This window comes from Triticum dicoccoides, chromosome 4B (assembly GCF_002162155.2).
Source record: "Triticum dicoccoides isolate Atlit2015 ecotype Zavitan chromosome 4B, WEW_v2.0, whole genome shotgun sequence".
NCBI classification, from domain to species: Eukaryota; Viridiplantae; Streptophyta; class Magnoliopsida; order Poales; family Poaceae; genus Triticum; species Triticum dicoccoides.
The window spans coordinates 651,966,413-651,985,198 of NC_041387.1; the positions used below are offsets into that span (position 1 = coordinate 651,966,413).

The window sequence follows — 18,786 nt, forward strand, 5'->3', positions numbered from 1 at the left end:
CAACAGTAGGAGTAGTAGTCACGTCCTAGAAGTCTCACCTACGATGGTGGAAGGAAATGTGTGCCCAAACTGAATTTGCAGCGCATCAAAAACTGCAGGGGAAATGGTCTGACTGACACGGGCACCCACTCCCTTGGCCCACAGCGTGCACACACGACCGCCGCTAGCTCAGGGCCAGGGCAAACAACAACGAACCCCACGCGGGCTCGCTTCGGGCCGCGCGGGGCCGGCTGCCCTAGCCTGGCCCGGGGCCCCGCGGGCCGGCGGGACACCGCTCCTGGCCGCAAGGGCTGGCGTCCATTAATTCGCGATCCTCCTCCTCCGACTCCGACCTCCGTCCTCCTCCTCCCATCTCTTTCGCCTCGCCTCATACCGGAGAGAGAAGAGAGAGAGAGGAGTGGAGATCAGCAGAGAGGGAGAAGAGAAAGAGTAGCGTTGATACACCGTCGAATCGAATCGAATCGAATCGGATCGAGCCCGGCCGCCGCCTCATCCCCATATCGGAATCGCATTCGCATCTCCCTCCAGTCCCCCACTCGCCCCGCCGATTGGTTCGATTGCGTGATTCGTACGGTTTATCACCGCCTCTTTCTCTTCCGCTCTCTCGCCACCGCCACCGCCCCCCACCGGAGCCCCCCGCGCCGCCGCCACGGCCGCAGAGCAGCAGCAGCAGCAGCAGCAGTAGTGCCAACATTCGTTTCCCCCCTCCCCTCCCCTGTTTGCTTTCCGATTCTTCTGCTGCTCTGATTGATTCATTGATTGATGTGCTAGTTGTGTGTGACGATCGGTTTGCTCTGGCTGCAGCTGCAGCTGCGGGGGACATGGCGGGAGGAGGCGAGCAGCCGGGAGCGGTGTCCTACTGGTACGACGCGTGCGAGGACGAGGACGACCCGTCGCTGCTCTTCGACTTCGCCGCGTCCGCCGACTTCGGCCCGGGGCTCATGCCCGTCATGGACAGCAGCGGCATCAACTTCGCCGCGTCCGCGGGCTTCGACCCGGCGGCCATGGGCTGCGGCATCGACTTCGCGTCCGCGGATTTCGACCCGGGCCTCTTGCCCGCCATGGACTGCGGCGTCGAAGACGGCTTGGTCGACGAGATCGACCGGATACTCGAGAGCATCAACGACGAGAGCGCCCCCGCCCCCGCACCGCAGCCGCCGCCGCCGTCTCAGCCTGTGGCTCCCCAGCCGCCAGCGGAGCGGGCGCAGGAGGCTGCTGCTGCGGCTGTGGCCAACAATGCCGTGGCGGTGGTGGGCTCAGGGCAGAGGAGCCAGGCCGTCGAGCCTAGGAGGGAGACGAGAAGCGTCGAGCCCAGGAAGGAGATTAGAAGCCTCGACCCGAAGAAGGAGACTAGAAGCCTCGACCCGTGGAAGGAGACGAGAAGGGAGTCGTACGGCGGTTCCATGAACGGCGGTCGCGGCGGGGAGTGGAGAGACGGGAAGCGTCCTCGCCTCGCCCCTGGGGCTCACGGGGAGCCGCGCCCTGATTCGCGGCGGCGGCCGATGCTTCCGCCGCCCTCGCGTGGCTGGGAGGAACGGCGCGGGAGGCGCGACTTCGTTGACAGGCCTCGCAAGCGCGACCGCGACAGTAACCCTGCCCACCGCCGCGAGGCTCGAGGGTTCTGGGAGCGGGACCGCGGCGGCAAGATGGTGTTCCGCACTGGCACCTGGGAGCAGGAGTCTGAGCGCGAGGGTAAGCGTGCCAGGACACACAACGGAGGCTCCGTGGAGAAGACTGCAGAGGCGGATAAGGCGGCTTCCGCCCAGAAGGAGAAGCCTCTCGCCGAGGAGCAGGCGAGACACTACCAGTTGGAGGTGCTTGAGCAAGCAAAGAGCAGGAACACCATAGCCTTCCTCGAGACCGGCGCGGGGAAGACCCTCATTGCTGTGCTGCTCATCAAAAGCATATGTGACAAAATGATGAAGGAGAACAGGAAAATACTTGCTGTGTTCTTGGTTCCCAAGGTGCCTCTTGTGTATCAGGTAGAACATACATTACATACACGACTGGGCTTTCAGTGATTATTAAGGTTTCAAATTCTGTGGGTGTAACCGTGTTGTTGCTGAAATTGCAGCAAGCTGAGGTGATACGCGAGAGGACTGGCTATCGGGTCGGGCACTACTGTGGAGAGATGGGTCAGGATTTCTGGGATGCTAGAAAGTGGCAGCGCGAGTTTGATTCGAAACAGGTCATCCTTCTATTTTTCATCCCCTTTCATACTGTTCTTATTGCCGTGTATAATGGCCTGTGACCTAGTTCTATGCTAAACATTTGCTTAAATCTAATATCGTTTTGGAACAAGATCACTCTGGTTATGCTCTAGCAAGCATCAATACGGGGACACACACGGGGATATTGAAGCGGGACAAGGGATAAGGCGATTTCTAGAAACAGTCATAGGTGATAGAGAATAATTAATAAAAAACCATGTAATGGAAGACAGAATAATTTTGAGATATCACATGAGATCAAATATTGCCCCATTTGCTGTCTCCGTGCCTCTTTTCATGCCCTCAATTGCCTCAAATCCCTCTGTATTTGGAATCAGCACCAGCAATAACTAGGCTACAACAGTCAATACTTCAATTGCAGCAGCCAGCCAGCACGCTGCACGCACACAAGCAACGAAGCAAGCATTCCCATACCAGAGGAGAGCAGGGGATTCGGGAACAGGGGAAGTTACCTTGCTTTGCTTGGCTCCAGGCGATGGAGGCGTCGGAAATGATGACCAGGCTCAGTCATGCGCTCGATCCAATCTTTGATTGCATAGCACGTGAGGAGAGCTGTCTGTTGTGGTTAGTAGTTGGGCTTTACTGGGCTGCGCCATTCTCGTGTTCCTGACGTATTGACGGTGTCCTGGCGGCGTATCGTCATTTATTTATTTTAATCAAAAAATGGGGACACACATATCTGGTGTATCGTGTATCACACACGTTTATATGCGGATACAGCGGACTTTGAAGCATTGGTGCCTTTTAGGTTATGGTTAATGATGCTGTTAATTGGTCAGTTACTTACATTTTTTTATTTACTGCAATTGCATTGGTGTATGTATCCCATATATAATCTCCATATCTTCTCTAGATTTTTGTTGGTCAATATATTCACATATACATCACTTCTGTCAATACATTCTTCATTTGTAGTCATGACCTTTTTATTGCGACCTCAGTAGTAACTATTGGATACTGCCTAATAGGTAAAAATGAAGCTGCTGTTGGATAGGAAAGAGAATTGTTCTATAGGATACCACTTCGAAGTAAAGAAGAACTACTGAATAGGAAACAATAATTGTTTATAGGATATACTGCTTTAGAAGTAGAATGAAGTTGTTGGATAGGAAAAGAGAATTGTTTTATAGGGCACTGCTTAGGCCCCGTTCTCTTTAAATAATTCTGAACCATAGGAATGTAAAAAAGTGCAAGAATAGGGAATGAGTCCAAGTACAACACGGAAGAACTGAAAACATAGGAATGAACAAAGACTTGCGTTCGGTGGACGAAGAAAGAGCCCAGGAAGTCCCACCAGCGGTAGCTATTAGAATATTTTATATTCATTCCAGCTAGTTCTTCTTTCAACTAAAAAAAACTCAAACAAAAGCTAGTTTTCTTCTTCTTCTCACACCTCACAGCATGCTTTGTTATAGTATATTTTATTCACCTTTTCTATGGCTGCCTCTGGCTTCCGCCCACAAAAAGTGGTCAGGGTGGATGCAAAGATTCCTGTGAAATCGACACTGCTGGTGAGCCTTTCCTCTGGTATACTGTAGCTAGTTCCTTTGAAACGAACGCATCAAAGGAAAAATAACACGTGGAATCGAGGATTCCTTTGGAAAGGTTTGGAAACCTGTGAAGTGAACGGGGCCTTAAGAAGTAAAAATGAAGCTGCTGGATAGGAATTGCTGCTCGTTCATTGTGTGTGCATGATGCACATCCATCTATGGAAACAATTTTGTACTTTACAGCTGCAAACTAAATAACTGCACTGTACTGAATACCATGTGTGATTCACTTACATTAAACAGAGCCTTTTCATGCAGGTACTAGTTATGACAGCTCAAATTTTGTTAAACATCCTCAGGCACAGTATCATTAAAATGGATGCCATACATCTTTTAATTTTAGACGAGTGCCATCATGCAGTGAAAAAACATCCATATTCTCTAGTGATGTCAGAATTTTATCACACAACTCCGAAGGATAAGAGACCAGTTGTTTTTGGTATGACAGCTTCTCCTGTCAACCTAAAGGGTACTGCTCTGCTCTTTTTCTCCTGCTACCTCTTCCCTTTTTCATTTTTTCACTCACCATTCCATGTGTAAAATTTCATCTTGTTTTTCTCATGCTATTTATACTATTATCTGCACAGGAGTCACTAGCCAAGAAGATTGTGCCATCAAGATAAGAAATCTTGAGAGTAAACTGGATTCCATTGTTTGTACTATCAAAGATCGGAAAGAGCTTGAGAAACATGTCCCCATGCCTTTTGAAGTCGTTGTCCAATATGACAAAGCAGCCACCCTTTGTTCCCTGCATGAGCAGATCAAACAAATGGAAGCTGCTGTTGAAGAAGCTGCACTCTGTAGCTCTAAGAGAACAAAGTGGCAGTTTATGGGAGCCAGGGATGCTGGGTCTAGAGATGAGCTGCGCCTTGTCTATGGTGTTTCTGAGCGTACAGAAAGTGATGGTGCAGCTAATTTAATCCAGAAGTTGAGAGCTATAAATTATGCTTTAGGTGAACTAGGACAATGGTGTGCTTATAAGGTATTCGCTTGATATTCAACAATGGCATGTTGTTAATTGTCACATATTTCTAACAGTTCGCTTATACATGATTTCAGGTTGCACAGTCCTTTTTGACAGTATTGCAGAATGATGAAAGGGCAAACTATCAGGTTGATGTAAAGTTTCAAGAGTCGCATTTAAAGAAGGTTGTTGATTTATTGCACTGCCAGTTGACTGAGGGAGCTGCAGTGAAAAGCGAGACGAATGATGTTGAGATGCATAACACTGAAAATCACAACCCAAGTGAACTTGAAGACGGGGAGCTGCCTGATAGCCATGGTATTAGTTTGGCAAAACCAGCCACTTCCTCTCTCTCCATGCAGTTTCGTTCTGTAATTTTGCACCATTTATTTCATCATTATCTTTATCCATTAGTTGACTTGATAGTATATCTCACTCTCTTCTATTGCTGTCCTTTTTGTCAGCTGTTTCTGTAGGTGAACATGTAGATGAGGTCATTGGAGCTGCCGTGGCAGATGGGAAAGTTACCCCTAGGGTGCAGGCTTTAATCAAAATCCTTCTCAAGTATCAGCATACTGACGATTTCCGTGCTATCATCTTTGTGGAGCGAGTTGTCACGGCATTAGTTCTTCCTAAGGTTAGCATGCTGTTGTTGTTTTGTTGCGTATGGATCCTTTATACATTGTCCAATTCTTTTTCCTCTATTCACCTAACAGGTGCTTGCAGAGCTTCCATCTTTAAGCTTTATCCGATGTGCAAGCTTGATAGGTCATAACAACAATCAAGAGATGCGCACAAGCCAAATGCAGGATACCATTGCAAAATTTCGTGATGGCCGAGTATGTCTCTTCGTAGCATAACTATATTTGATCACTATTTCAGCTGTAAGCCTAATGATACTAGGTTTTAACTTGCATGATTCATTTGTAATAGATTTTACAAAGTTATTACATCTAGAATACACATCCATTAGATGAGTTATAAATCTGGAACTGGTTTGCAGGTTACACTGTTAGTCGCGACTAGTGTTGCTGAGGAAGGACTTGATATTCGACAGTGCAATGTTGTCATTCGCTTTGACCTTGCAAAGACGGTCTTGGCCTACGTACAGTCTCGTGGTCGTGCAAGAAAGCCTGGGTCTGACTACATATTGATGGTTGAAAGGTATCCACAACACCCACCCACCCACACACATATATATTTGGGATTAGCTCGTTCCTACTCTATTGGCTTATAAATTGATTTCTCCAGGGGAAATCTGGCACATGAAACTTTCTTGAGGAATGCTCGAAATAGTGAGGAGACGTTGAGAAAAGAGGCTATAGAAAGAACTGATCTCAGTCATCTTGATGGTACTCTGCTAAATTCCATTGATACATCACCTGATTCGATGTATCAGGTCGAATCAACAGGTGCTGTTGTCAGCTTGAATTCTGCAGTTGGGCTCGTACATTTTTACTGTTCACAGCTACCAAGTGACAGGTGCATATAATTCTTTGCATTTTATTAAGTGTACCAGTTCCTTCGAGTGCGAAGATCACATATGCATCCTAAGTTTTGCACTTGCAGGTACTCAATTCTTCGTCCAGAATTTATTATGCAAAAACATGAGAAGCCAGGGGGTTCCATGGAGTATTCCTGCAAACTTCAACTTCCCTGTAATGCTCCATTTGAGAAACTTGAGGGTCCTATATGCGGCTCAATTCGTCTGGCACAACAAGTAATGATGGTTTCATTGGAATAGAAATACTTTGTTGTTGTCAAGGGAATATATCAGATAAGAACTGGCCTTAAAATGATTTGAACTGGCAACCTTGGCCATTGGGTTGAACCTCGACGGTTCACACCAAATGCTGAAGGCCACCAATATTTTTTCAAAAATCCACATCAAGTAATCCCTTTTCACTCTTATAGCCTCCTACAAATTTAGTGATATGGACAATCCACCTTGATCTACAACATTCATAGTTGATATAGTGAGTTAGTGACTGAGATTTATGTTCTGATTATCCTATTTTAAGGCTGGTTCCTTACCTGACATGCTCCCTTGATATCATTTATGGCGTGTCCCATCAGTTGCATGAATACCACTTGTTTTTTCATGCAGGCTGTTTGTTTGGCTGCCTGTAAGAAGCTGCATGAGATGAATGCCTTCACAGATATGCTTTTACCTGATAGAGGAAGTGGAGAAGGAGAGAAGACCGAACAGAATGAAGGTGATCCACTCCCTGGAACGGCACGCCATAGAGAGTTTTATCCTGAAGGTGTTGCTGAAATTTTGAGAGTAAGTTATTTTTGCTTCCTCGCTCATTATCTCTCTGCATACAAACAGGAACTGGTCTGGACATTGCATCTGCACTCTGTGGCACGACCCGAGATTATCCTCCAATCTCATTCTGATGGATATTTTTTTCTGTGACAGGGAGAATGGATTTTATGTGGAAGAGATGGCTGCCAAAGCACTCAATTTATTAAGTTGTATATGTATTCTGTCAATTGTGTGGACGTAGGGACATCTAAGGACCCTTTCCTTGCACAACTTTCGAATTTTTCTATTATTTTTGGCAGTGAGTTGGATGCAGAGGTATGTTCCATCATCTGGAATATCCCGAAACTTGAGTAGAGAATGCTGTGAACTAACCATTTCTTCTTCTTCTGATTTTTCAGGTTCTATCGACGCCAATGGATCTCTTTGTTGCCAGGACAATGATAACAAAGGCATCTCTTGTATTCCGTGGACCAATTGAAGTTACAGAAAGTCAGGTTGATCTGCTTGAGAAATTCCAAGTAAATATTCATTCTAAGCGTTTTGGGTTAGTGTAGCTAATACCCTACTTTTGTGATTGCAGCTGGTTCTGCTGAAGAGCTTTCATGTTAGGCTCATGAGCATAGTCCTTGATGTTGATGTTGATCCCTCAACTACACCTTGGGATCCAGCAAAAGCATACCTGTTTGTCCCTGTAGGAACTGAGAAGTGCACAGATGCTTTAAGAGAGATCGATTGGACTTTGGTCAACAGCATTGTGAATACTGATGCCTGGAATAATCCACTTCAAAAGGCACGACCAGATGTCTACCTAGGCACCAATGAGAGGACACTTGGTGGAGATAAGAGAGAGTATGGGTTTGGAAAATTGCGTAATGGAACCGCTTTTGGACAGAAGGCACATCCGACTTATGGTATTAGAGGAGCCATTGCTGACTTTGATATTGTCAAAGCATCTGGATTAGTTCCTTCTCGTGATAGAGGTTATTCAAGTGACTATCAGAATCAAGGCAAGTTGTTCATGGCAGATTCATGCTGGGATGCTAAAGATCTTTCTGGAATGGTTGTCACTGCTGCCCACTCAGGAAAGCGGTTCTATGTGGACTGTATTTGCTATAACATGAATGCAGAAAATTCATTTCCTAGGAAGGAAGGCTACTTGGGGCCTCTGGAATATAGCTCATATGCCGATTACTACAAGCAGAAGTAAGACAACATTTTCTTAAATGCTGAAAAGCAAGATTATTACCCTTTTTTATTTCAGAGAATCCTGCCTTACTTTAGTCTCTATAAGCAATTTTGTGGCAGCACATTGTGACTCATTGTGCTATTTGATCTCAGATATGGTGTGGAGCTAGTGTATAAGAAACAACCTCTTATACGTGCACGTGGTGTTTCCTATTGCAAGAATCTTCTGTCTCCTAGATTTGAGCATTCTGAAGGTATTTCCGAGTCCCATCCTGAACATGCCCAACGAATATTGATATTTATTCATTAAAGAAACTCTCATGGAATAACCACAAGTTGGATGGTTTTTATGTCGAACTTTGTGCTACTATTTTTGTGAACCCAGATGTGAGTATTGTGGTCATGCAGTGATGAGTAATTGGCTCTTGTTTTGCAGCTAGAGAAGGTGACTTTTCGGAGAACGTTGACAAAACATACTATGTGTATTTACCACCTGAACTTTGCCTTGTGCACCCCCTTCCTGGATCACTTATTCGTGGAGCTCAAAGGTTGCCATCGATAATGAGAAGGGTTGAGAGTATGCTTCTTGCGGTTCAATTGAAGGAAACAATTGATTATCCTGTTCCTGCAGTTAAGGTACTCTCAACATCTTTGATTGTCCTTAAGAAAATATTGTAAATGCGTCCCGGTAGAATGCTTCGGTACATTAGATCCTTACATTTCCTCTCTTATAATACATTCCTACCATCTAGTTGGATGTTAAGTTTGATGAATACCACGTGAGATGCACGATACACGTAGCTTTATTGTGGCTATGGCTTTGGTAGGTCCTGTAATAAGAATTGATAGAACATGATATAGAGATACCTAAAGTGAGGTGAGATACATGGAGTACCACATGGTTATTGATTACGTGTTTTATTGTTATTTTTAGATCATAGGAAGTCATCGTAAATGCTGGCATAAATACAATGTACATTTACGGGGTAGCATAGTCAATCTATAATGTAGGGTGTATTTGGCATGTTTCCCAAGAGACTCCTTATTCTCTCTGTCTCACTGCAGAAGAGCCAAATGATTTTCTTAATACTAAATAAATGAGAACTTGTATTTGTTAATTCATACTAAAGTTTGTTGGGGTTCATGGCAGATATTAGAAGCCTTGACTGCTGCATCATGCCAGGAAACATTCTGCTATGAAAGAGCAGAGTTACTGGGTGATGCATACCTGAAATGGGTTGTGAGTAGATTCCTTTTCCTAAAATATCCTCAGAAGCATGAGGGACAGCTTACAAGGATGCGACAGCAGATGGTCAGTAACATGGTCCTCTACCAATTTGCCCTGAATAAAACTCTTCAATCGTATATTCAAGCAGATCGGTTTGCCCCATCAAGATGGGCAGCTCCAGGAGTACTACCTGTATTTGATGAGGAGACTAGAGAATCTGAACCGTCCATCTTTGGTGAGGGGTCAATACCTGGTAATGAAGTACAGAAGGATTATGACGATGACTACACGGATAGCATTCAAGAGGAGGGTGAAATTGACGGAGATTCTAGCTGCTATCGTGTTCTCTCAAGCAAGACTCTAGCAGATGTCGTTGAAGCACTTATTGGGGTCTATTATGTAGCAGGAGGGAAAATTGCTGCAAACCACCTAATGAAGTGGATTGGGATTCATGCCGAGTTGGATCCTCAAGAGATCCCTCCTCCGAAGCCATATAATATACCTGAGAGCATATTGAAAGGCATTGACTTTGAGACATTGGAAGGCATCTTGGGTATGAAATTCCAGAATAAAGGTTTTATTATTGAGGCTATAACGCATGCATCCAGGCCATCTTCTGGTGTTTCCTGTTACCAGCGGTTGGAATTTGTTGGTGATGCTGTGTTGGATCATCTCATCACAAAGCATCTATTTTTTACATATACTGATCTACCTCCTGGTCGCTTGACTGACCTGAGAGCTGCAGCTGTTAATAATGAAAACTTTGCAAGGGTTGCAGTTAGACGTAAGCTGCACGGACATCTTCGTCATGGATCATCTGCACTGGAAAAACAGGTTTGCCATACTCCTTTTCTTTATGCGGTACGTAGGAAACAAGACACTGTTGATAGAATTGAAGTTTCAAGCAATGCTGACTATTTTCTTCCAATCTTCTGAAGATTCGGGAGTTCGTGAAGGATGTCCGAGAAGAGATTTCAAAATCAGGTTTCAATTCTTTTGGACTAGGGGACTGCAAGGCTCCTAAAGTTCTTGGAGACATTATTGAGTCTATTGCTGGGGCAGTATTCCTGGATAGTGGGTATGACACCTCGGCAGTCTGGAAGGTATTTATTTTAGATATTCTAGATAAACTTTCCTGATAGAAAAGCAACCTAATTTGGAGGAAGCTTGAAACAAACTGCACTTGTTTTGCACCAGGTGTTCCAACCGCTCCTTGAACCTCTGGTAACGCCAGAGACCCTTCCGATGCATCCGATTAGGGAGCTCCAAGAACGGTGCCAGCAACAAGCAGAAGGCTTAGAATACAAAGCATCCCGGGCAGGCAATGTAGCTACTGTTGAAGTCTTTGTTGATGGTGTTCAGATTGGTGTAGCTCAGAATCCCCAGAAGAAAATGGCACAGAAGTTGGCGGCGAGGAACGCACTTGTGGTCCTGAAGGAGAAGGAAACCGCAGCAAAGAAAGAGACCGAAAAGGACGGTGATAAGAACAATGCCGGGTTCACCAGGCAGACCCTGAACGACACTTGCTTGAGAAGGCAGTGGCCGATGCCACAGTACAGGTGCATAAACGAGGGCGGCCCTGCTCATGCTAAAAGATTTGTCTACGCGGTCAGGGTGAATACATCCGATCGCGGATGGACCGACGAGTGCGTCGGAGAGCCGATGCCGAGCGTGAAGAAGGCCAAGGACTCTGCCGCGATGCTTCTCCTCGAGCTTCTGAACCGAAGTTTCCCTGAAAAGCCTGACGGTAAGAAGTGATAGGTATTAGTGTTGTTGGTGATCGTTGTGGTGGTGTTGAGACATTCGGCATTTTTACACAGCATAGATTCATTACCCATTCAGTGCTCTTCAGCTCTGGCAAATAAGAAGATAGATAGACAGGCAGAGGTGACGAGTGAGAGCAGAGGATACTTTTACCAACCTAGTTGAGGCCGCTGGATGTCGTTAGAGATTTATTTACTGATGAGGCGGGATAAATAGGAGTCTGCAACAGCAGAAATGGTAGTCTGATATAGGATAGACAAGTGGAGGCCTCTTATTCTATTGTACTGTATCATATAACTTGCAAACATGCATTAGATGATTGATCCAATAGTAGAATTCTGTGGAATTTAATTGAAGACCATAGGAACTCCATTCCGAGGATTTCAATTGACCACTTGAAAGAGGAACACTAACATGTCTCGAAACTGACAACATATGGTGCAGCGTCCACGTACGTTTGGTAGAGAGAAGAAAAGGATTCAAATCCACGGCAAAACACACGGCTACATGATGGATACGACACTCCGGCGGGGAAACATCCCGGCCGGACTTGGAGAAGATGGAAGCGAAGAAGGCTAGGCGGTGAGCTCCATGATGGCGCTGACGATGTCGCCGTCGTGCGCCTTGAGGGCCTTGACGGCCTTGGCGCGGGAGACGCTGGCCTGCGTCATGACGAGGTCGATGTCGCGGGCCTCGATGCCGGTCTCGTCCACCACCTCCTCCTCGTCGGCGGGCGCCCCGGCCGCCGCCGCGTCGGGCCTCATCGCCTTGCTCAGGTCCTGCATCCTGAACTGCTGCGCCGCCTGCGCCTGCAGCTGCGAGCTCAGGTCCTCGATCTTGGCCTCCCCGAAGATCACGTACGTCTCCGACGTCGGGCTCTTGAACACGTCCGGCTTCGACACCACGAACAGGATCTGAACCGCGCAGTTGCACATGCATCAGTCCAAGATTTTAACTAACAACACGCATGAATTAACAATTTAACATGAACAATTTACTTTATATAGAGGAATTTCTTCTTACGTTCTTGGCTCTCTTGATGGTGATCCTGCTGACGCCGGTGACGGGCTTCATCCCGAGCTTCATCATGGCCTTGCGGCTCTTCTTCTCGCTCCGGCTCTGCTTCGACCCCTCGCTCCCGGCCACACCCAGCTCGCCTTCACGCACATCAAAACTGCGTCAGACCCTGCCTACGTACGTACTACCTCGTCTGTTTATTGGTCCAATTGTAATCTATGCCAAACTTTGATAATAAATTTGACTAATAATATGTTCATGCATGTCACAGAAATTTTTATCATTGAAAACTATGTTCAAATACGAATAAAATGAAATGATTATTGTTGACATGCACTAATATTTTGTCAGCTAAATCTTTGGTCAAATTTTAACACAAATTACAAAGAAGACTAATAAACCAGGATGGAGATAGTACTCCCTAGCTGCAACTCTAGCTCATCTACCACCACGTACCAATAACTAATTCAACGTTACATGGCCACTCACTTCCGATAGCTAGTAAACAAAAAACCAGCCAGATTACAGTGCAAAAGCAGAGCTTGCATGAACTGTCTACCACGTTTCTAAATCACGGAATCTTCCTAACGGAAAGAAGATGGAATGGAACGAGGTGAAAATGCAAAAAGGGGGCAGGAGATGGTTACCGTCTTCATCCTCGTCGTCCTCGTCGTCATCCTCGTCCTCCTCCTCCTCCTCGTCACCGTCGCCCTCCTTGACGTCCTCGACGACGGGCGCGCCGTCCTCTGCGGGCTCCTCGGCCTTGATGACCTCCGGCGCCGCGTCGCCGCTCTCCAGCTCCGGCTCGGTGGCCACCGGCGTCTGCTCGCTGACCATGGTGAGCTGCTGCGAGTGTTGGTGCAGGAACGAGCGTGCTGCTGGAGTGAGGATAAGGAGTGAGAATGGAGAGCCGAGGCCGATCGAGAGCGGCGCCGGAGGCCTTATCTATCCGCTTGCGCTCTGTTGGGCTGGGCTGGGCTGGCTTTACTGTAGCAGGCCCTCATCATTGTGCTGGGCTAGTTGCTTCTTCTGGTGGTAAAGTCGGCCTTCCACGCCTAGGCCATGGAGTAGAGTGGCAGGTGATCCCGCAGAAATCCTTATTCGGCGCCATAGTCGTCTGTGCACTTAATTGGTGTTTATGGTGGACTTCTCGGAAGGCACTTCTGTGCACAGACTACAAAGCTAATACAGCACATTTGGGAGCACAAATTAGTTTCCTTGGGGCACTAATTAGTAGACTTGGGAGCACAAGTGTGCTTCCTTGAGTACAGTGCTTCATTCCTATGGAACACAAGTTAGTTCACTTGAAAGCTCAAGTTAGTACAGTATAGGACAAATTAGTTCACTTTGTGAGCATAAATTTTGTCCAAATAAAGTTTCATCAAAACTTATCAAGATAGGATCTAGTTTTAAATATCTCGACACAACAAATGCAATGGATAAAACGGTTTGTCATTTGGACGCACGGTTCATGAGATGTTTCATTTTGAAAACCGGATTTATGAAAGAAAAAAAATGCATAGCCAGCCTCACGCCCCTCACCCACGGATGAGAAAGCCCATCAAATATCTCTGGTGGTGACAAGTGGCACATATGAGCTGCGTCACATGTCATTATCAGAGGAGTTTAAGGTAACCTTTGCAAAAAGTTCCCTTAAGTAGTCATTTTATATTTCCTACTACGGCAAATTGCCAGACATACGCACAGGATGGGACGACACTCTTAGATAATCTAGTTTTTCTTTTGCTTTATTACGTTTTGTTTACTCTTTCTGTTTCCTTTCTGATTTTTTCTCTCCTTTTTATTTTTTATTTGCAAAAGAGCTTTTCAATAATTTAAAGAATTCATAAATTTCAAAGGATGTTCTTTCTTAATAAAAAATACCCACTTCCCCAAAAACTATTTTCATAGTTTTCACAAAATATTGCAAAGTTTTCTAAAAGCTCACAATCTATTAAAAAACATTTAGTTTTTCTAAATCTTTCCAAAAATTATTTTTTTCTACAAAGTTCATAATTCTAAAAATTATTTATCAAAGTATAGAAAAAATTAATCAAAATTGAAAAAACATGCCACTTTAGAAAACATTTATGTTCTTTTGGAAAACCGAAATACAAAACTGACCAACAATAATAAAAATAGAAATTACATTTTTTAAATAAATTAATGAACTTTTTCCAAATTCACGTACATATTTTAAAATTCCTGAATGTTTTTCAATTCAAGAATTTTAGAATTTTTAAAAACAAAATCATATCCACAAATATTATTTCAAAATCGTGAACATTTTGTCAGTTTGTGTACTTGTTAGCCCCGGGGACATTTTTTGAAATTTATATGAAAACCGTACGCAACTTTGTCTAAACCATCGAATGAGAAAATAACGAGTAGCCGAGACAACAAGCGAACTGTTATGGGACGCAGCCCGCAAGCATCCAGGCGAGCACTATGATAGCAATTCTATGTGTTAAGTGTCGATAGGAGGCCCCTAATCCTACCGCCAGAGCTATTTCTTTCTCGCTACGAGACTTAGGCCCCGTTCGGTATACATGCTGGAAACAAAGGAATATAAAAAAGTACAGGAATGGAGTTGGCTGCACGATGCAATCCCTTGTGATCCAAAACAAATAAATGGGAAAAGGAGAGGTGGTCGGTTCATTGGAAAACTTCCTGAGGTGTTCATACTAGTAATGCCACAGTATAATTATTTTATTCATGGCATGCCCGTTTAGCTTCTCCCATTGCTATGTGAAAGTAATCTTTTATTCTGCTTTGCATCGTGTCTGCCTCGGCCTCCGCCCAAAGAAGAGATTGCCAGATTTACACAATCCTTTGGAATGACCATTGTGAGGGAACCTTTTCATAGGAATCCTGTAAATGTCTCCTTTGATCCGAACGCTACAGCGGTGACCTTATTCACTTAATAGTGGAAATCCATGTTTATGGAAATATCGATAATTTGTTACCGAGCCCATTGGCCGCCTCCTCATCTTTTCCATGATGAAGTTGTATGAGTTGTTCTAGAAGTTTGATGTATATTACACAACTTGTTTTTTAGACTCGTGTTGGGCCCCCAAGCACAGAGTTTTGTAGGACAGTAGTAAATTTCCCTCAAGTGAATGACCTAAGGTTTATCAATCCGTGCGATGGTCTCTCTTAAACAACCTTGTAACCAAATAACAAAAAGTCTCTTGTGTCCCCAACACACCAAATATAATGGTAAATTATATAGGTGCACTAGTTCGACGAAGAGATGGTAATACAAGTGTAGTAATGATAGTAGATATTGATTTTTCATTTTTGTAATAGGAACAATAAAAAAAGGCAAGGTAGCAAGTAATAAAAGTGAGCACAAATGGTATTGCAATGCTTGAAAATGAAGCCTAGGGTTCATAATTTCACTAATGCAATCTCTCAACAATGCTAATATAAATGGATCATATAACCATCCCTCAACATGCGATGAAGAATCACTCCAAGGTTCTTATCTAGCGGAGAACATAAGACGAGATTGCTTGTAGGGTGTCGGTGTTGAAACCGGTGGATCTCGGGTAGGGGGTCCCGAGCTGTGCGTCTAAGGTCGATGGTAACAGAAGACAGGGGACACGATGTTTACCCAGGTTCGGGCCCTCTCTATGGAGGTAATACCCTACTTTCTACTTGATTGATCTTGATGAAAATGAGCATTGCAAGAATTGATCTACCACGAGATCGTAATGGCTAAACCCTAGAAGTCTAGCCTATATGATTATGATTGTAATTGTTGCCTCTACGGACTAAACCCTCCAGTTTATATAGACATCGGAGGGGGCTAGGGTTACACAAAGTCGGTTACAGAGAAAGGAATCTACATATCTGAATCATCAAGCTTGCCATCCACGCAAAGGAGAGTCCCATCCGTACACGTGAAGAAGTCTTCGGTCTTGTATCTTCATAGCCCAACAGTCCGGCCCATGTTAATAGCCCAGACGTCCGAGGACCCCCTTAATCCAGGACTTCCTCAGTAGCCCCTGAACCAGGCTTCAATGACGAGGTGTCCGGCGCGCAGATTGTCTTCGACATTGCAAGGCGGGTTCCTCCTCCGAATACTCCAAAATTGTCTTCGAACACAAGAATCGTGTCCAGCTCTGCAAAACAAGTACCACACACAACCGTAGAGAGTATGATATTTCACGAGTCCAATTTGCTGACAACTTTTCGCATCATGACATCACGTCACCGCCCGGTCATTATTTGAACCTTTTTTTAGCCTGCCGCTCCATATTTCGAGATGCAGTTTTATTGACACGTCTTGTCGAAGCAGAGATCGTGTCCCCTTATTGCGGGATCCTCATCAATACGAGTATGGGTAACCCAACCGTGCCGCCTGTACGGCCCTTGGGGAATAGGCGAGTTTTAAGGCAAGTGGGGAGGCGCATAATATTCACTGCCTCTATAAAGGGATAAGGATCCACCTTTTTACCCACGCCTTCTCTCATTCTCTGCCTCCCCCATTCTCGAGCTCCAGCGCCCAAGTTCTCATCTTCTCAACCCCTAGAAAGCACTCCAGCCATGTCTGAATCCGTAGCGCGGGGCAAATGGATGGCCTCCTCCGTCAAGGGGAAGGACATTGCAAAGCTCCGGGAGGCCGGGTACTTGGCCAAGGAGATCGCCCATCGGCTTCCGGCCGCGGGACAGATCATACCCACCCCCAAGACCCATGAGAGGGTGGTGTTCATCTCCCACTTCGTCCGCGGGCTGGGATTCCCTCTCCACCCGTTCACCCACGAACTCATGTTCTACTACGGCCTGAACTTCCATGATCTGGCCCCAACTCCATCCTCAACATCTCGGCATTTATTGTCGTGTGTGAGGCCTTCCTCCGCATCCCACCTCATTTCGGGCTATGGTTAAAAACCTTCAATGTGAAGCCGAAGGTGGTGAGCGGTCAACAAGCAGAGTGCGGAGGTGCCATGGTGGGCAAGATGCCCAACGTCAAATGGCCCGAAGGCTCCTTCGTGGAGACGGTCAAAGGGTTGCAATCAAAGTGGTTCTACGTCACAGAGCCACATGGCACCACCTGGGCCGCGGCTCCCCCATTCCGGTCTGGAGTCTTAATGCGGCTCACCTCTTGGCAAGAGAAGGGCCTGGACTGGTCTTCGGCGGACGAGCTGACAGTGCTTCAAGCGTGCGTTCAGAATATGATAAACAAGAATATCAAGCTCGTCAATGTGATCCAGGTGATGCTGGTTCGCCGGATCCTTCCATGCCAGCACCGGACTTCCCGTTTGTGGGAGTATGAAGCGGCCAAGCACCAGACCCTGCTGAAGTTCTTCGGCACTATGCATAAAGACATCTGGAAGGTGCTCTTCAAGGCCAACGAGATGCGGCTGGACACCGCCGAGGACCGTGGGCACGATTTGGCCCACCCCGCTAGTTCGGTAAGTGTCTTCAAGGTGTTTCCTTTACTTGCATAGTCGAGGAAGATGCTTAAGCCTCCCTATTAACTTTTTCAGGCCTGGGCAAAGAAGGCGGAGAGGATTTACTGTCCAGCTCCGCTGCCCGAAGACCCCAAAATCCCGCTTCTCATGAAGATGCTGGTTCCGCTGCCCTATCAAGCGCCGGAGAAGAAGGCTAAGGGGACCAGGAGTGGTCTCCATCACAAGGGCACTTCGGACGCGATGTCCGAAGACGCCGAGGCTCACTCCTTCACCGCCGAGGACGACGAGGAAGAGGATGAGGAAGAAGAAAATCGTTCTCCCCCGGCCGAGGGAGGAAGAAGAGGACGGCCTCCACGCGATTGGAGGCCGAAGCGTCCAAGAAGGGGAAAGCTTCCCATCCAGACGACTCCACCGCGGCCACCCACAGCACCTCGGAATGGCAACCCAGGGTCAAGCCCCTGTCCAAATCGTGAGTATTCCAAAACCCGGACACTTTCATGTATCCAGCCTCACTACTTCATAGTTTTTAATGTGTCGTATCATGCATTCACAGTCCGGCTCGGTCCAACCTTGAGCGGTCCTCATCGGAGGATTCGCTAGACCCGGAGGCGATGGACAACGGGACCCTTCCGGTGACTTCCTCTCCCAAGGCCATGGATAACACCGAGGCGTTGTCCCGAGGGATCCCAGGCGAGGGAGAGACACAGGAGACAGTCCTGGAGGTGCCGTAGGGTGAAGCCTCGGCTTCCAAACACATGGGGGAGCAAACCCCCATGGATGCTGACGCCGGGGGCTATATCAAATTCGCCCCCCTGCCGAATACCATTCCGGAGACCCATACGGCTCCGGAATCACGCAAGCAACCTCTTTCAAGAGAAGGAGGTGCGCCTAGGCCGCCGGTGACCTCCGTCCATCCGGAGGCACCAGATACTTTGCTGGAAGCGCTGCAAGGCGCTTCCATTGTTGAGGAACACCGTACCCATATGGGTGCGGTAATTGAGAGGATCCAGTCCGTGAAAAGCGGACTGACCGAAGCCTGCACTAGCCTTCTAATAGACTTTGAGGTAAGAAATACAATTATATATAAAGAAAATGTCATAGTATAGACATTAGCCCCTGAGACTTTGTTCGGTATTCGGAAAGAAAAGACGAACAGAG

At 46.3% G+C, this 18,786-nt stretch overlaps 2 protein-coding genes across 3 annotated transcripts; one reads left to right on the forward strand and one right to left on the reverse strand.

Annotated features, from left to right (window-relative positions):
• Window positions 1-336: 336 nt before the first annotated feature.
• On the forward strand, window positions 337-11,542 carry LOC119292048 (endoribonuclease Dicer homolog 1). Of its 2 annotated transcripts, XM_037570879.1 has the most exons (20): window positions 337-681; window positions 805-1,982; window positions 2,075-2,188; window positions 4,040-4,250; window positions 4,369-4,763; window positions 4,841-5,063; window positions 5,210-5,382; window positions 5,462-5,584; window positions 5,749-5,909; window positions 5,997-6,227; window positions 6,315-6,465; window positions 6,853-7,029; window positions 7,168-7,329; window positions 7,413-7,508; window positions 7,595-8,217; window positions 8,353-8,453; window positions 8,636-8,835; window positions 9,350-10,261; window positions 10,366-10,530; window positions 10,625-11,542. In XM_037570879.1, the coding sequence occupies exons 2-20, from the start codon at window positions 822-824 to the stop codon at window positions 11,183-11,185; spliced, it is 5,940 nt and encodes a 1,979-aa protein (XP_037426776.1). In that variant the 5' UTR covers window positions 337-681; window positions 805-821; the 3' UTR covers window positions 11,186-11,542. The 2 variants fall into 2 exon arrangements, with proteins under 2 accessions (XP_037426776.1, XP_037426777.1); XM_037570880.1 differs by lacking the exon at window positions 337-681 and having other exon boundaries at window positions 692-1,982.
• A 17-nt stretch (window positions 11,543-11,559) lies between these two features.
• LOC119292050 (nascent polypeptide-associated complex subunit alpha-like protein 2) lies at window positions 11,560-13,133 on the reverse strand. The gene is made up of 3 exons (XM_037570881.1): window positions 12,856-13,133; window positions 12,215-12,348; window positions 11,560-12,105 (listed from the first exon to the last, which is right to left on the reverse strand). Exons 1-3 carry the CDS (start codon window positions 13,043-13,045, stop codon window positions 11,767-11,769), a joined length of 663 nt encoding a protein of 220 aa, XP_037426778.1. The 5' UTR covers window positions 13,046-13,133; the 3' UTR covers window positions 11,560-11,766.
• Between the last annotated feature and the right edge of the window lie 5,653 nt (window positions 13,134-18,786).